At 45.3% G+C, this 17,692-nt stretch overlaps 2 protein-coding genes across 9 annotated transcripts in view; one reads left to right on the forward strand and one right to left on the reverse strand.

Moving 5' to 3' along the window:
• The first annotated feature begins 27 nt into the window (after positions 1 to 27).
• On the forward strand, positions 28 to 7,804 carry EIF4A3 (eukaryotic translation initiation factor 4A3). Its single transcript, XM_075046963.1, has 12 exons — positions 28 to 278; positions 475 to 547; positions 1,384 to 1,450; positions 2,446 to 2,508; positions 2,988 to 3,120; positions 4,212 to 4,292; positions 4,728 to 4,869; positions 5,732 to 5,870; positions 6,373 to 6,488; positions 7,055 to 7,162; positions 7,248 to 7,375; positions 7,602 to 7,804. The coding sequence occupies exons 1-12, from the start codon at positions 107 to 109 to the stop codon at positions 7,616 to 7,618; spliced, it is 1,239 nt and encodes a 412-aa protein (XP_074903064.1). The 5' UTR covers positions 28 to 106; the 3' UTR covers positions 7,619 to 7,804.
• A 2,891-nt stretch (positions 7,805 to 10,695) lies between these two features.
• The window catches only part of ATL2 (atlastin GTPase 2), a 43,353-nt gene continuing 36,356 nt past the window's right edge, over positions 10,696 to 17,692 (reverse strand). For 7 of the 8 annotated variants that reach the window (XM_075046967.1, XM_075046969.1, XM_075046968.1 and 4 more), the window contains 3 exons: positions 17,207 to 17,278; positions 14,106 to 14,537; positions 10,696 to 11,984 (listed from right to left, as the gene is read on the reverse strand). In XM_075046967.1, coding sequence (XP_074903068.1) covers positions 11,865 to 11,984; positions 14,106 to 14,537; positions 17,207 to 17,278 — 624 coding nt within the window. In that variant the 3' untranslated portion in view covers positions 10,696 to 11,864. Of the gene's footprint in view, positions 12,507 to 12,607; positions 12,623 to 14,105; positions 14,538 to 17,206; positions 17,279 to 17,692 lie in introns of all 8 variants that reach the window. The other variant, XM_075046972.1, reaches the window with a different exon arrangement.

Raw genomic sequence — 17,692 nt, forward strand, 5'->3', positions numbered from 1 at the left:
CCGCCTCCGCCTTCCCGCCCACGCCCCCCGCGCATGCGCACAGGCGGCGCGGCGGCCTCTGGTGCGCGGCGGAGCCATCGGCGGCCGGAGAGGGAAGGCCTCAGCCATGTCGGGGTCGGCGGGATCCGGCGGGACGGCCGGCTCGGCGCGGAAGCGGCTGATGAAGGAGGAGGACATGACGAAGGTGGAGTTCGAGACGAGCGAGGAGGTGGACGTGACGCCCACCTTCGACACCATGGGCCTGCGGGAGGACCTGCTGCGCGGCATCTACGCCTACGGTGGGCGGCGGCGAGGGGGAGAGGGGAGGGGAGGGGAGACGGGACGGGGACCGGGACCGGGACCGGGACCGGGACCGAGTCGTCGTCGGTGGCGGTGCCCGGATGTGGGGATGTGGGGCGGCGCGCCTGCGCGGTTCCGGGGCTGCCCCGCCGCCCCTGACGGGAGCAACGGTAACGGTACCGGCCGCGTCCGCAGGTTTCGAGAAGCCCTCGGCCATCCAGCAGCGAGCCATCAAGCAGATCATCAAGGGGAGAGACGTGATCGCCCAGTAAGTGGGGCTGCCGGGCCGGGGGCAAGGGCCAGGCCAACCCGCGGCGGGGGGGGGGGGGGGCTGTGTCCTGAGGGCGTTGCGGGCCCCGGAGGAGGCGGGGGCGTCGGTCACGGTCGTCGCCTTGAAGCTGGAAGGCAGCTCCGTCCCGTCACCCGTGGTCGTGGGCCGCTGTGTGGCAGGGTCAGAGAAGTCACATCACAGGGTGAAATGGGCTAACTTGCACACAGACTGTGATCCTAGCAGTTGTTAATGTCAACTTTTATTAGGCTTAGGTATGTCAGTGTAATAAAGATTCAGCCAAGATATTGTGTGTTCTCAGTGAACAGGGCTCTGAGGCTCTTGGGAATGTTTTCCAGCAAAGCCAGAGACAACTGCAATCTCACTCAAGGGAAAAAGTAAGCAGACAAAAATTTGTTACATCTCTAAAGACAAAGAAGGATGTGCATCCCACTGTAAAAAAAATCCTTTCTAGGTCGCTAGTGGGAATTGCTAGCCTTCCAAATTGTTTTGGCTTATCTACCATTTACTTTAAAAGAAAAAAAAAACTATCTGTGACAAATTGCAGGAAATTAAAATGCTGGTCTGATAAGGAGTAAACATGCCAGAGCTGGAGACCCTGCAAAGGAGTGTTCCGTCCCTGATATTGCAGTTCTCAAAGCTGCCTGTCTGCAGATCACACTGTGATTGTGACAAAACTTTGTCAGATACACTGTTGGCAATATTGACTCCTTTGCAATGAAGGAGTGTCAAAGAGCAGGGAGATGGAATATCTTGAAATTGTCTATATTCTTTGTCCAGACATCCAGAGTGTTCACCAAACATCTGTTTCTCAGGTCACAGTCAGGAACAGGGAAGACAGCAACATTCTCCATCTCTGTTCTGCAGTGCCTGGATATACAGGTAATTTCATAGCACATGCTAAAAATGATTTTTAACTAAATTGGTAGAGTCTTGAATAAGCGAAGCTTTACTTTGAAATCTTTTAATTACGGGCAGTGAACTTCAGACAGATTTCTGACTGAAGATTTCACCAGATTCTACTCTCTAACAATTTAACTGTTAAACCCACCCTGGCAAAATAAGTTCAGATAGGTCTTGTAATTATAAAGTGGGCTTTAACAGCTGCCCTTTTTCACATATTAGAGGGCTAAATTAATCTCTCGGCAGGCAGAATTGTCCTCAAACAGCCCTAACGGCACGAGCAACCTGTCTGAATGGCTGGCATACATTGCACAGAATCAAACCTAGATTTTTGACTGACAAATGTTTGCTTTTGTTCTAGTCAGGGGTATTGTGTCCATCCAATTGTTTTTTTAAGGATAACTTGAATCTGTAGATGCTGTTGAACAAAATGATGATTTTCTGTGGGCCAGTACCCTCTTAAAGCTTAGATTGTTATTCACCTGTCACTGCCTGGTGACATAAAAATAAATGTTGCATGTTCTAAATGAAAAGGTCAGCTTTTTGCTTCATGTCTGCAAAAGTGCTCGTAATATTTTTCAAATATGACACTTTAAAACATTATCTTGGAATCCTTGTGCAACACAAGGTTTTTGTCTGAACTGAACACACAAAATTGAAGTGCCTTAAATTTGTTTCTCTTCTTTTGCAAGGAAAGTACACACTTTTATAATTGTTTCCAGAAATTGGGTTGGAATGAAAAATGAGCTATCAAAGAACTGCTTATGTGTTGTCTTGTCAAAAGTAACAATTAAGAGGCTGTTACTGTGTAAATGTTCTGTGTGAGAGCAGCTTTCTAGGTGTACTGACCCTTGCAAACACTAGGTTTTAGCACAAAATGCTGTGATTAATCCTTCCACTGTGACATTTCAGAGTACTGTTGCTTGGATATCTGCCCTGTGATTAACTGCCATGTGATCACCTGTTTTAATCAGGTTCGCGAGACCCAGGCATTGATCTTGGCACCAACTCGGGAGCTTGCTGTACAGATTCAGAAGGTAGGAGCATTTAAACCACTGTCTGTAAAGCACTCACAAGGCCTGGGGCTGATTCTCAGGTGTTCCTCAGCAGAGCTTAAAGCACAGCTTCTGCTTTTTCTTTCTGTTTCTGAAAGGAATAAGAAATTCTGATAAAGGGCTGTTTTGCTTATCTGCACTGTATCTGTTCTTGCTTACATGACCAGTTTGGTTAGCAGTCTAAGGTTTTACACAGTCCTAAGTGAATTTTTAAGGACAGCACTTTTAAAACAGTTGTGATCCCTGGGGAACTGAGTTTCCAGTGTTTGAAAGCCTGCTGTCGAGGAGGTTTTGGTAACAGACATAAAAAAAATCCCTCTAACTGCTTGTGCTTACATCTCTAAAAAAAAAAAACAAACACCACCATATGTCTCTGCAGACCTCCATCTCTTCACAAATACAAACTTCGTTAGAGCTCAGTTAATTTCAGTTAATTAAGCCATTCCTTTGTACCAACACAGGGTCTTCTTGCTCTGGGAGACTACATGAATGTCCAGTGTCACGCCTGCATCGGAGGGACCAACGTGGGCGAAGATATCCGAAAACTGGATTATGGGCAGCATGTTGTTGCTGGCACTCCAGGCCGTGTGTTTGGTAAGGAGATGTGGGGGGCTACATCGCCTCCAGCTTCGGACCTGAGTTGAGCCATGGGAAGCTCCTGCAACTTCTGTGCGCTTAGATTTGAAATAGCATGAAAATTATGTTTATCGTGACACCATTAATGTAACATTAATGTAAAGTATAACAAGGTAACAACTTACTGTAGTAATATTTGGAAAACACTAGAGAGAAATCAGTGGAGATAATATTTGGATTTTCTCTGTTTATATTTTGCTTTTCATTGTTGGAAGTGTTTTTTAATATGGTGGCATGGGAACAAAGAGTATTTTTTTTAAGGAGAAAATGTTACAATCCCAGGAAGAATCTTGGAGGAGGTGGGTCTACTTGAACGTCAAAGTTAGGTCCACATTTTCTGTGTACCGGCCATCGCTCTGTCTTTGTTAAATCAGGTGCCCTTGCAGCTGGTACTTTCTAGTTTCATGGCATGAAGATTTTTATATTTACTGCTCATGGCAGTTACCACAGTGATAGTGTTAGTCTTCAAGCTCACATCTTCTGGATCTCTGAGAAACAGGCAGCACTTTTATGCAAGCACCTGTCAGTGGGAGAACATAGATCTACTCCCCACAAGCCAAAAAAAAAAAAAAAAAAAAGCGAGCTGCTGCCAAGCTGGGCTGGCTTTGACCAGCACACTAATAGCAAATACTTTTCTGTCACAGTATTAAGGGATTACACAAAGCCAAGTGCTCTTTCAAACAGGATGTGGATTTGCCCAGTCTGTTGATGTAGCATTTTGCGTTTCTCACATCCAGCTGCAGTTACTGTGGGACACTGGGTCACCTGTCCTGTGCAGTTAGCAAATAACACCCCACAGCTCAGACTCTCAGAGCTTCCATGCAGTCAGTGCTCCCTTAGCCAGGCTGCAGAGACATCCCCCTAGGTTGCAGAGTGCAGTGGACATGCTGTGGCCCTTGGATGTGCCTTCCATCACCAAACACCAGTCTCTGTTGGCAACAGGGGAATTGCCTGTCCCTCCTCCACCGAAATGCCCTGACAGCGGCTGGGAGCAGTGTAGGCTCACTTGCTTTCAGAGCCTTTTCATCTTACCAAGTGAAATCTTACAGATATGATTCGTCGTCGAAGTTTAAGGACTCGTGCCATCAAAATGCTGGTTTTGGATGAAGCAGATGAAATGCTCAATAAAGGTAAAACATTTGTCTCCCTTTTACTTCCTTTTTCCTCACTTCTTTGAGATTCCAGGGTGTCCAAGCTGGCAGTCCTGCTGCTAAAAACAATTGGGTTTTGCCAAAGTTAGATGATTATAGTCATGTTATAGGCTGTAACAGGTTAAGCTACTTAATATACCTTGTCTGATTTAGTTGTAGCATCCTTTTCAATAGTTATGAAAGGCAGTGCTCCAGAATTTATACTTTACTGTGTACCATGGCCACATTGTAGTGGGTTTGGGAAAAGGAGGAAGAGATGAGCTATGTGTGACACTGATTTTGAGTTAGATTCACTCATTAATGTTCATGTCATAGCATAGGCCAAATACTGGATTTCAGATCAAACTGTGAAAGAGCAGGATATTTGGGAGAAAAACGTGCTAACTGTTCTGTGCTACTTGATTTGCTTTTCAGGTTTTAAGGAGCAGATTTATGATGTGTACAGATACTTGCCTCCAGCTACACAGGTGGTTCTGATCAGCGCCACTTTGCCTCATGAAATCCTGGAGATGACCAACAAATTCATGACAGACCCCATTCGCATCTTGGTGAAACGGTGAGTGAGTTTCCTTGGAAAGAACAGGAGCTCTTTGAATTGGTCCAGCCCTGGGCAGTTCACAGTATTAACCAATTTAAACACGCAGAGTCTCTCTCACGTTCCTTCTCACCATTGCAGTTTGCCTAGGTGTTTGCAGACATCCTCGTGCCCCATTTTCTAGCAGAGGCCGACTTGTCTCTCTGACTTTTTCCTTGTCCAGTTCTGTTCACTAATGCTCAGCCTGACTGTCCCCCCGCCTCCGCTCCCTCATCCTCCCCACGTATAGCAGTCTCTTCTCCTGGAAATCCATCTTCCACACCTACCCAATTCCTGTGCTCCTCCAGAGGATTGTTGTAGGTCTCCTCCATTAATTTGCTGTTACATAGCAAGCCAGAAAAGCCTTTAGCTGACTGACGCTGAATGCCCTTGGAGGTGCAGCTTATGTCCAGTGATGTCACAGGTCCTTATGCACTGGAACTCAGCAGGAGTCAGGAGGAGTAAGTGTAGGCAGCCTGACAGCAGGAGCCTCCCTCTTGCCTGATTTCTTACACTGCCCCATTTTCCTTTCTTGAGTCTCTCTTGTCAAGAAGCTTGAATGTAAAAACGATGAGAACAGAAATGTTTCCCTTTGAAGCTGGCTACCTAGTGCAGAGGGGGTGCCCCAGTTCTAGTCTCTGTTGCATGGGTCACGTTTGAGGCCCTTCCTAGAGCAAACTTCTCCAGGGACTTTATAGAACAACTTGGACTTGTGCATAGACCCAGCAACCCACAGCACACAGGGCAGTGGTGTGATCTCCGCTGAAGCACACCCAGCCCTTCTAACTGCATTGTATACGTTCACCTGTTTGTAGTGTGGTATCGCTGTTGTTCTTCCCTACAGTGATGAGCTGACCCTTGAAGGAATCAAGCAGTTTTTCGTGGCTGTGGAGAGGGAAGAATGGAAGTTTGACACCTTGTGCGATCTCTATGACACACTCACAATCACCCAGGCTGTCATCTTCTGTAACACCAAGAGAAAGGTACAGCAGCCGTCAGATGGGCATGGTACTTTCTGAGGGTGGCTCAGAGGAGAATGCTGGGACAAATCCAGTTAAAAGGTCTGGTTGTTTCCCCATTTGGGAATAGTTTAGTAAGAACAGAGGTTAAACATTTGTCTTTAGGATGTGCCTAGCTTGAACAACTGGTTATAGGCAGACCCATAGACTTGGCAGGAATTGCCTTTTTAAAGAAGTAGAGCTGATTAGGTAAGAATGTGCTTCTTACTCTAATTGCTTATAATCCCTGAAACAAAACCACATGTTCTGAATGAATGCCCTTAACTCCTTTCAGGGCTCATGGAGCCCTGTGTCATACAGCTGATGCCTTGTAAGGATTGTTTACTTCCTTTAGCTCCAGAATGCTTGTTAAAGTGTCTCTCAGTCCTTACCAGCGTGTGCCTTTGCCAACATTCTCCAAGCACAACTAGTGCATTTGGCTGTCCTGAGCAACGAACTAACCCAGGCTGCTTGGCTGTATGCACAGGTAGACTGGCTCACAGAGAAGATGAGAGAAGCCAACTTCACAGTTTCATCCATGCATGGGGACATGCCGCAAAAGGAGAGAGAGTCCATCATGAAAGAGTTCAGATCTGGTGCAAGGTAAGTGCCTTACATGGTGTTGCTTACAGCATTCCTACCTCAGGGCAGGATTTCTTCTAGTGTCTGAAGGGAACAGGCCTCAGAAACCCCCATACCTCTCCTCTCTGAAGGCCTTGTTAGGCTCAAATTAGGAAGAGCTCCGATTCCCATCTATCCCCCTGCAGTGTCACAGGGTTGGCAGATTGCCACTTTGCAAGGAGGGATGCTCAGACTTTTAGGCATAGTATTAGACTGTTTTATTTTGCTGAAGGGGTTGGGAGTTGATGCAGTTAAAGTAAGTCAAGAAAAATACTTGGGCTCTGTCCTCTGTATTTTAAACTCTTAGAGGCATCATATTTTTTCTGAAAGATGAAAGCTGTCTTAGTACTACCTGTCTTCACTGAAGTTTGGTGATGCTGCATGGGACAGCTTTCCTTGCAGCAAAAGTGTGGATGCTGCCAGTGTGCTGTGGGCAGGGAGGAGCACAGAATAGCAGAGGATGCCCTGTGCTGGGGACTACAACTTCTCAGCTCTCACACCCACCTCAGCCGGGTGGAATAGCTGTAACCATCCCCTTCTCTTTGCAGCCGAGTCCTTATTTCAACAGATGTTTGGGCTAGAGGTCTGGATGTGCCTCAGGTGTCCCTGATCATTAACTATGACTTACCCAACAACAGAGAACTCTACATACACAGGTAAGATCGGCCTTTGCATGGGGGGTGTGGCTGGATTACCCTTCCCCAAGGTGGCTCCATTCTCTCCTTCCTTCTGCCTCCACAGAATTGGCCGGTCAGGCAGATACGGCCGAAAGGGTGTAGCAATCAACTTTGTGAAGAATGATGACATCCGCATCCTGCGAGACATCGAGCAGTACTATTCCACCCAGATAGACGAGATGCCCATGAACGGTGAGTGCAGGCCAGCCCCAGTGAGGCTGCTGCCATCCTCCAGTTGGGAACTGGTGTGCTGCACCTGAAAGAGAAATGCCAGATGTTTTGTTTTGCCACGTGCCTCATTCCCAAGGCCGACTTATCTTTTCTTCCCCTGGGGAAGAACCTGGGAGCTGTACCGTGGCACTGTGGCTCTTAATACACTCAGTGCATACTTACCTTCTCTCATTTTCTCTCTTTTCAGTTGCTGATCTTATCTGAAGGTCTGTGTTTACCAGAGAGTTGAACTCGTACTGTTGGGTAGCCTCCATAATTCTGTTTTTGACCCACATCCTTTTATCATATTGCTGGTCATATGTTCTTGAGTTGAGCTGCACTTGGGAACTTGTGTAAATAATGTCTTTTCTCCCACCCATGTTTTTCAATAAAAAAAAAAAGGAAGTTTTACCATAACCTGTGCTTAATTACTTTAACCCAAGATAGTAACAGGCAGGAAGTTTTGAGATACTGCCATACTTGGCTAGCACAACCAAAAAAACATTGGACACTCAGCATATCTAGGTTCATAAAACACAGGGCTTCCTGTTCTCCACCCTTCCATTATCGCTGTGCCATGCTACCTGATGTACTTTTTAGTTCCCTTAACTTGACTCTAAGGATCAGCCATCTACAGGAAAAATCTGTGGCCTGGCCCTAGCCTGCTCTAAGAAAATTGAGTTACAAGATAGCCAGAAAAGAAATTTCCTGTTGTTTATGCCTTTCTGGAGCCAGCAATCACATCACTTGTTGCTCCGGATGAGTATTTCCCTTCCCAGGGACTTGAGCAGGCACTTGGAAGGCTGAGTGCCTCTTTGTATTTCTCCAGCTGGCATCAAGTTACATCTCATCAGCATTTCCTGCAGTAACAGAAAGAGCAAGTATCCTTTATCTTACTGCCTTTGCCCCTTTCTGATGCTGTAGCTTGTTACATCTTCCCAGTCATCTCCCTTCATCTGTCTCCCTACAGCGCAATGCTGTACTTTGCCAGCTGTAGCACCTTCCCTGTAACTTTCCTACTGAGCGCTGCTGTATCCTGAGGCATGAGTTGGTCAGAGCTGTGCTGCTGGTGGGGGTAAGATACCATGTTTTACCGTATGCTTCTTCTGTTAAATTGGTTTCTGCTTGCTCAGGGAGGATGGGGAAGCAAGGCCTTAGGATGGCACCAGTTTGCACAGAACTGGAACAGCTCCTGGAGCTCCTTTCCCGAGTCAGTCATGGAATAGCCCTGGGTAGAGTGTCTTATCTCCTTTATGCCCCCATGTATTGCACTAGTGAAGTTCTTCTGTTCCCTTGTACCTGCTCTGTGCACAATCCCGATGTTCTTAACAGTACATAGGCAAGAGTTGAGAAGTGCTAACTTTATTTTACTAAGGATGCTAATTGTAAGGGGTTGCCCAATAGAGGTGAGGCTGCTACTGCTTCATGCCCCCACATGCAGCCAGCAGCAAGGCTGAACCAGCCTCCCCAGGTCAAATGGCACCACTGCCCTCGTCCTGTCCCTCTCAGCTGATCAGGATGAAGGTCTGTTAGCAGGAAATAAACACGGACCCACAAGCTGTGGCTCCCTCCGGTAACTGGGCAAGGAGGCTCAGCTCATCCAGTTGCTGGCCTCTGGACCACCAGTCTGCTCCAGTAGCTGGCACATGGACATGGCCCACAGCCCACTCCAGGTGCCAGTTCAGCCTACCCTCCCACACGCCCACTGTGGGTGCCCTTGGTAACTGGCCTTCAGCCACAAGCCTGTCCTGCATCTGGCCCTTGGAGCCTCTTCTGCATCGTTTCTTCCCACAGAGGGAGGCACACGTGCACACACGCACACACCCCACCAAACCGGTCTCAGCTGAGTCCCAGACCCTCCAGCAGTTAGCTTGGACCTCCTGACCCCTCTAGTTGCCTCCTGCAGAAACACACATACCCAGCCCAGACTTAGGGCTGCTTCAACACCCAGCTTGCAGGCCAAGTCTGGCTTGATACTCATACACCAAGACTCACTCACAGCTGCTGGCGCTTGCTTTCCACTCGCTCCAGTCTGCTGGCACTCCAAACATACAGCCCGTGACCCAAGGTCCCATGCCAGCTGCTGGTGCTTGGACACACCTGCACATAGAATGGAGTCCCTCCTGCTCCCAGGAAGGGGCTGAGAAAGGGAGTTAATGGAGAAAATGGCCCAGACGAGAACACTCACCAGCAACCTGTTGCCACATGACCAGCCCCTTTTAAGCCCCTAATCATTTGTTTCCCACACTAGCTCCTCCCAAAAACCACCTTGGCCCCTCCCTTTTCCTACCTTTGATCCCTCCCTCCCACAAAGTTGGAGGGTTTTTCCATTAATTCTGCACCTTCTTGGCAGAGTGTTCAGGAACTCTCCCCCCACGCACCCTGTTTCAGTCCTCTACTAGAAGGACAGAGCCTGGATAAAACCTTCCAGCTTCACCCTGCACAGCGTTCCGCTCTCACCATCACTGCAGGGCATGGCACAGCCTCAGATCTGACTTGTACCTTCCTGGAGAAGGCAAGAAGCAAAGGCAAGCATGGCCCTCTTAAGACCCCTACATGACTCTAGTCTTTTGACTAACAAAGAGATTCATCACCAAAGCATTAGATTGTTTAAATAACAGTATTTAATCTGTACAGTTTGAGAGAAGATATCATAAAATGCAACATTCCTACCTCATCTTCAGCATCATTCACCTGGAGCTGAGCCCTCCTCTCCAGAGGGCAGGTAACCACCACTCCCCGGCAGTTCTTTATGGTACAAAAGTCACAGTGCAATTGCTTTAGTCCTAGACAGGTGATTTCCCTCACTCGAAGAGAGGGGAGACTGATGAAGCTCAAATGTTGATGGAAATTGTTACCATTTAGGAATGCAAAAAAACCCAGCTATTGCACACAGTCATTTCCAGCTGAAACTACAGCAGTTAATTATTTAGCTGCCTTTACACTCCACACATCTGAAAATGCCTTAGTTGATACTGATTTAGTCAAGAGTGAAAACAGAGCTGGTACCAAGATTTCAAAATGATACAGTTGTTGGAGGGCAGAAGCTGACAAGCAACTCCACAAGTCAAGAAGCGTGCTTTAGAATACCAGAGTTTTCATATACAGGGAGGGGATATGGGCTAGACAGATGTCATCTTTCAGAGACAAGCATGAGAGGAACATCAGCTTCAATAGAAAGCTATGAAGTACAATAGACAATTTGTTCATATAATTGTCAGGATAAGTATTTGACATAGTTTATGTAGTAGAATACATACTCGAACATCTTCTAAAAATAAGCACGAATTTCATTTCATATATACACAACTGATTTTAATCATGTACTGAAAATAAATTACAGGAAATAACTTTAAAATGCAACAGAAGACGAGTTTCACAACAAACATTCCCACTGATTTTCCCAAGGGGGTGAGAGATTGCAGTGCTCAAGGCAGGTAAATATCACAAATATATCAAAAAACTTCAAATTATTGATGCATTCACACATTTACATGAGCCACAAACATTCCTTTACAGGGACTGCACTTAGCTACCACAGAACCAGGTTTTGCCATAAACTACAAAACTTTGATACAAAATTGTATTTATATATTTATATTTCATATACATGCCCTATCTGTGATTTCTTAAAAAATAAAAACTAAACACACTGTACAGACAATCCTAACTCATTGCTTGGTAGCTGTAGGCAACATTTTTGGATGGAATTTCTCCCCCAGTAGAATTAATGGCAATATTATATACATGAAGGCTAAACTGCAGAAAAAGACAGCTCAGTTCTGATATGCACCTCCCTCGGGACCAGGTCTGCAAGTTCAAGGCAAGACACCATATGCTCCGACCCACTGCCTCCCCTACAAGTCAGTTCTGCCGTCGGCAGCGTGCAGAACCAATACATGCATTTGTGTAACACTGGTATAAAAGGCAATAAAGCAAGATACATATTATAATGTAGTGGCTCTAATGGCTTCACCGACTTGGTACACCCCAGACACAGAAACACTCCTTACAGGTGGCATGGGGATGGTGTGGAGCTGTGTACATTTGGTGAGAGCACACCTTATGTGGGTCTGATCGTTGTACTTCCCTGAAATTACCTCCTGCAGAGGACAGATTGCCACTGTAAGCCAGAGACTGCATCAACTCAAACACTGGGGGGAAGATCCCAACCCCCCCACCCCCAAACGCACACATACACAGTTCACCAGGACTATACGTAAAACAGACACCCGCCCTCCCACCCCCAGCCGTCTCCATGGCACCAGTTTGTCTTAGAAGCAGAGCACTGACAAACTTACTCTTCCCAGGTGATGGCAGCAATCTGTGAAGCCAGTCACACTAAACTACTTCTACAGTTGATTGTAAACTTTGGTTTATTTTTATATTTATTTTTTTTTTATTATTGAGTTCTCATGGTACAGCAAGCATGTCTAGGATGAGAGGGCAGAGTTGAAGAGGAGATGAACTGTCAGTCTGTCTTTAGTCTGGCATGGTGAGACACCTGCTCGGTCAGGCCTGCTTTGATAGAGTTTTTTACAGACTGCCTCATATGATCCTCCATCAAATTATCACTCATGGGCTTCAACACCTGTGGAATGAGAAATGTGCAAAAGAAACAAAAAAAAATGAGGTAACCAAGGAAAATAAAATATAAAAGCATACAAAGAGATGAGACTTGAAATAATGAAAAAACTTAGAATGCTGAAGTCTGACACAAACTGGCATGAACTGAAAGAGAAATGAGTTTTGCTGCTACAGTAATGAGGTTAAATCAGTCACATGCTATGGATACAAGTGAGATCCCTCCTATACAGCAGTATTTCACTGAATTCAAACCACTTTACAGTTCCTAGAAGATGGATGTGCAATTCCATACCCTATATGCAGCATCAGTCTGGTATGGTTACAGCATTTATGCAGACCGGCCCAGACGGTCCAGCTTATTGTCCTATATGTGTAAGTGTGAACACTTCAGATACAGAAAGAAAGTTAAAAATACTGGCTAGTTTTTCTTCTTGTTATTGTTGGATGAGAGTCGCTGTCGCGGCACTGATGTAAGAGCACGGCGCATCGTTCGGCGTCTAAGGACTTCAAAGAGTTTGGAAAACACCTAAAACACGAATTGAGCTGTTAGGAAAAGTGGCTCTTAGAAGGCAGCAGAAAAAGTCAATCAAGTTCAGAAAAAGAAACTGATTGCCAGTAACTTCTCACCTTCCTGGGATTCCTCTGAAGCAAGGAGGGAAAAGAAAGGCAGAGATTCAGAAAAATCAGTCGTCACAAGAACATGGTATATAATCAGAGTGACTCAGACAGCACCTGGACATGCTTTTGCATATTGGTGATGTGCAACTGTAATGCTACCACCAGCAAGCAGTTTTGGAGACCCCCTTCCTCTAGCCCACAAAAGGGAAGCTCCTGCTAGCATAAGCTAAGTTCTCCCCCTTCCAGGGTAAGTCAGCAGTCATCAAGCCTTATGTGCTCTAAATATCTGACAGCAGCAGCTGCACTCAGTGAGAACCACGCACAGAACTGACACCTTCCACTTTTCTTGCAGTGCTCCTCAGCCCCAAGCTCCAAAGCAAGAAGCTATGGTGGTACAGCAAGAGCCTCAATTTTAATCACTAGTTAGGGGTGTAACTCAAAATTTAGTACCTTGATGCTCAATTCCCTCCTACTACTAGAAATCCACTTTTTCCACTCCAGTGAAACTCATAACCTTACCTGGTTGCTCAGACAGGTCTAGTGTACCACTGCCTACGATGAGCCTTGAACAGAGTCATTTTTCACATGTAGAAGAGAGCCTCTGCATAGAAGGCTCCAGTTATTTGCATGTACCTTGTAGGACCCATTTTAATGTCATCCTAGGTTAAGTTCAGTGAGCCCTTTATTTCTAGTAACAACAGCACCAAAGTGTTTCCCTTCTATTGACACTGGACATAGCTACTCACAATGCTCCACACACTACTTGTAAGAGTTGGTCAGGAATTCTCTACATTGGTTTTACTGGCACAGCTGTGTCAACTGGATTCAGGCAGCAAAATCTCTGTACAGAAGGTTTTCTCCTCCAGCTTTGGTACTCTTACACTCATGTTGTCTTTTCTTTCAGGAATTTGTCTGTCGAGCGTTTCTTGCAACAGCAGTTGCACCAACTGAAGTTGTCACAGACAACACAAGTCTTCCTTAAGGAAGAAACTTGCTGCACATCCTCTTGTAGCAGTTGCTGCAAGTCAGTCTGGTTGCTGCAAGTCACCACCCAGTTCTCTGAGGTCTAATTAGCCCTCCAGTGTCACACCATCAGGTGAGGTGAGAGAGGGCAGCAGTGTTTCACCTTCCCCATTTCTTGCACCACCTGAGATATTTTATCCACCACCTCCATAGGGCAAGTTTATCACTTTAAACATACCTTTAAAAGCAGAATTCCTTGCTCTGAAAAAGTAACAGGATTTTTAAAGAATCCCTCCACTCTTTACTCTCCAAGCTGCTTTAAGTAACACTTTTTTGCTAATATCCTAAGCTTGTTTAACATTCTTTGTGTGTGGCATCTCTTACTGAAGAGAGCAGTCACACTTCTGAGCCGATTTTTCCCTCTGGCAGCACAAGCATTCTCCATTAGGTCTAGAACCAGCTTTTCACTTACAGCACTGAACAGAAACCATTTGATATGTCTGCTCAAGAAAGAAAGATTTTTGCATTAAAAACGGATACTAACCTGTTCCCATATAGCTTCAGCAATCTGATCAATGGCTGTTCCAACTTCTCTGAATTCCCCAGAGTACTTAACGTATGCCCAAGTACAAAACGATATAAGAGCCATCCCCAGCACGAGATTACACAGGGTAGCTATGGAGTTCATACCAAGGAACCCAGTCAGTCCTGAGGTTATATACATGGCAAACATGACTGCAAATAGAGTGGCAGGGGTACGAGCAGCATAAAAGATGTTTTTGCCATCGTTGTGCTTCACAAAGTTTGCATAGATCTCGTCGATTTCCACTTCAAGCTGTTCCTGGTAGCGCCGACAGAACTCCTCCCCTCCCATCTTCTTCACTGAGCGGAACTGCCTGACAGCTGACTCTCTGAAATCCTGGTGCTTCCGCTCAAGGTCCGACGGGGCAATGTAAGGCTTATCTCCCCCACAAACCTGTTAGAGCAATCAGAGATGAGGTCATCACACCGAGTATCTTCCACTGTACAGAAAGAAAACCAGCTCCTCACTGTCCGCCCTCTCAAGCCAGCATCAGACTACCTCCTGCAGCTTTCTTGGCTCTGTAAGCTCTAGAGTCCTGTTTCAGTGAAGCAGCTAAAGGTACTTTGCATCATGGCACAGCAAAAGCCTTATCTCTCTGATCATGTACAGAGCTATAGTACACAACTGAACTCATACTTTCAACTGATTCCTTCGGGCAAGCCCAGAAGGACAAGACATCAGCCACATGCACATTCCTGTTATGAAAAGGTGAAATAAAGGTACACCAGGAAGCAGAGAAAGCTTCGCTTGAGGAAGGTTAAGGACAACTCTGAAGGCCACAAGCCCTCCCCTCAGCTTTTTACTCCTGGTCACCCATCTCAGTGAGAGGGTTAGTGCAGAATTTGGAGAAACAGGGTAAATTTTGCCCACTCAGCAAGTTTATTCCTGTTTGTTGCTGCCACTAGCAGGCTCCATGGAACTTACCAGGTGATATGTATTACCAAGAACTAGCTGCTGACATCTGTAGCCTGCTCTTCCCTAGACTGTCCTCTAGGCTTGATTCTGATCAACTTGTGAGAGTACGTTTCTGCTGAAGGAACGAGACCATGGGCTCAAATGGATACCCACGATGTGGACACCACCATCTTCCTCTTCCTGAATCAGCACAGGTATGAAAATGGTTAAGACTCCAAGGACCTCTACTCTGTAAGACTGATTTCTGACCTCTTGAGGACTATGATTAGAGACAACCTAGACCATCAGAGACATACATATGGCAGATCAGCTCCAATTCCTCCAGACCCTCACAGTCAGACTATGTCTAAAAACTGAAGATTCTTTCCACATGACATCAAACAACAGCCTTCCCTCTCCTGCCTCAAGGTAGTCTTATCACAGTGCTTGTCATCTCATGTCTTGAGTGCAGCAACAACTTTCACTTTCTCCTGCTGCTATCCCTTCAGCAGGACATATAGAAGATCACTTTCTCAGAGTACAGCATCCCCTTTCTGCCTCACAAGATGCATGGCTTCACTGGCTAGCTTCTTCAAGGCAAGCCTCACCATCAAGATCCTGGCACCCCCACTCTGCCCCTTGCTCAAATTAACAAGCACCTTTCTGCCTCAACCATCTTGAAGTCCTCCACATCTGGCAAAACTCTGTGGAAAATGGCTACTAGTCTCATCCTCCAAGACGGTCTTTTCACATTGCCCAGAGAGTGTTAAACACCAGAAGCTGCTGATGCATCAAGACTATGATACAAATAACTGCCACTGTTTTCTTATAGTCTGTGTGACTGCACCTGTTGTTCCTTACATTTAAGGTCATTAGGGGGACAGTATTTTGGTTACGCACACTCAGCAAAGGAGGGCTTTGGTTCATGGGGAGAACTCAGAAGCTACAGTAAGAGCTATCTTTACATAATCCAGTCTTAAATCCAAAGAATTCCCACTTCTGTTCCTAAAAATAGAAATTTCAGAGCTGTATCACATTAAGAACATCAGCTGAAACATCTGGATAAAAAACAATTCAAGACATTTGTGTGTATCTCTACAATGATATAAAAATATACAGTACAAGGGAACATTACTATGGAAACAAAGTCTGTTTAAGAACATCTGTTCCTGTTTATTTCTTGCCCCAAGTAAGACACCTTACAACTACACTATCTCAACAGCCATTGAAGATTCAAGGTAGGAAGGAAGACTTGGCATTTATTATAAACAACCCATTTACTATTTCAAGAGATTTTCCAAAATGGAAACAAATGAAGGAATCCCTCTATACCAGAAGAGCATTCTCAAAACAGCCTGCTAACAACTGGAACTGGCTAGTCTGCCACTAGCATTAGGTCTTACTCTAATTTCAAAATGGAAAGCTACTTCAGCAATTAAGACCACAATTAGCCTAGTTAATGTGGAGCTATGTTTGTAGCATGTTATCGCACCTACTGGTCTCTTCCAGTTGTAGAGTTTCACAGTAAGCACAGTCCTGTTAAGCTTTACGACACACGTAATTGTTTTCAGAATTTCCTATGATAAAGCCTTCATACTTAAACATAGTGTTATGCAAGTCCATCCAGGCATTCAGCCTGGAGTGGTATAAGTCACTATCTTCAAGAGAAGAACAAGTAGGAAGTTACATATACAGCTTTTTCAGACAAGATAATTATTGTATTTCAAGTGTGGGGTTTTTTTTTAAAACTTTAGAATAATTTTAAACCTTGCATTTTACAGCTAATGAGTGACCACAATTCAGAAGCATGAGACTATAATACTAGAACTCTACCCTTGCAAGACCCTGGCCCACAAATGTCTCCTCAGCTGTTTGCCCGTTTCATGTCACAGGATTTTAAGTTGGCTGTCAAGAGCAGCAGGGGGAACTAACAGGTGGTATCTTACAAACATGACCATTCCCATACCTCCCCAGCAATTTCTGTCTCAAAGAATTCTAGCTTTGCTGCATCAGACATCTAACCTCAGAACAGAGTACAGAAAACACATGAGTAATGGCCCTAAGCTACTTTTCTTCATTAAAATGCTCACAACCAACACTGAGTACAACATTAAAACTGAAGGCCTGTATTTGCATGTAGGCAGTTAGAGAAAATTGTGTCATCATACCTGCTCCATGCCTTTACTGTACAAATCTTTTGCTCCTGCCACAGCAGCCAGATTGTTCGCCTCAGCTGTTGCCTAGAAAACATTGAGCACCATGTATCATCACGGCATTACCAGCTACTTACATACATGTAGTTACACTGCCCAACATAGCCCCACAACCTCCAAAGCTTCAGATGGCCAGGAAAACGCCCCACAAAAACAAGTGAAGTTAGCAATATACTTTAAAACAGATCACTGACTAGGAGAACATTTTCTTCAGCTCTCTAGTACAGCTGTAGACAAACTCTCACGTGCTCGTACAGGATTTTCATCATGAGCAATCTCTTCTGAATGCTCTGTTGTTAATAAGCAAAGAAGGATGACGAAACTATTAAATATTAATACTGATACATCACTAATTGTGAGGAAAGCAGCAAGCTGATATTATTTCTGCATTATGTATGTGCAGTTTTGGTGTCAGAATTTGTAAGAATTTAAGATTACTTT

This window comes from Buteo buteo, chromosome 15 (assembly GCF_964188355.1).
Source record: "Buteo buteo chromosome 15, bButBut1.hap1.1, whole genome shotgun sequence".
NCBI lineage: Eukaryota > Metazoa > Chordata > Aves > Accipitriformes > Accipitridae > Buteo > Buteo buteo.

What these genes read in the sequence shown, in the direction of transcription:
- EIF4A3 (XM_075046963.1), top strand. Translation starts at nt 107, where the DNA reads ATGTCGGGGTCGGCGGGATCCGGCGGGACGGCCGGCTCGGCGCGGAAG. An exon ending in GCGCGGCATCTACGCCTACG is followed by an intron (nt 279 to 474) that starts GTGGGCGGCGGC and finishes CCGCGTCCGCAG; the next exon opens with GTTTCGAGAAGCCCTCGGCC. An exon ending in TGCAGTGCCTGGATATACAG is followed by an intron (nt 1,451 to 2,445) that starts GTAATTTCATAG and finishes TGTTTTAATCAG; the next exon opens with GTTCGCGAGACCCAGGCATT.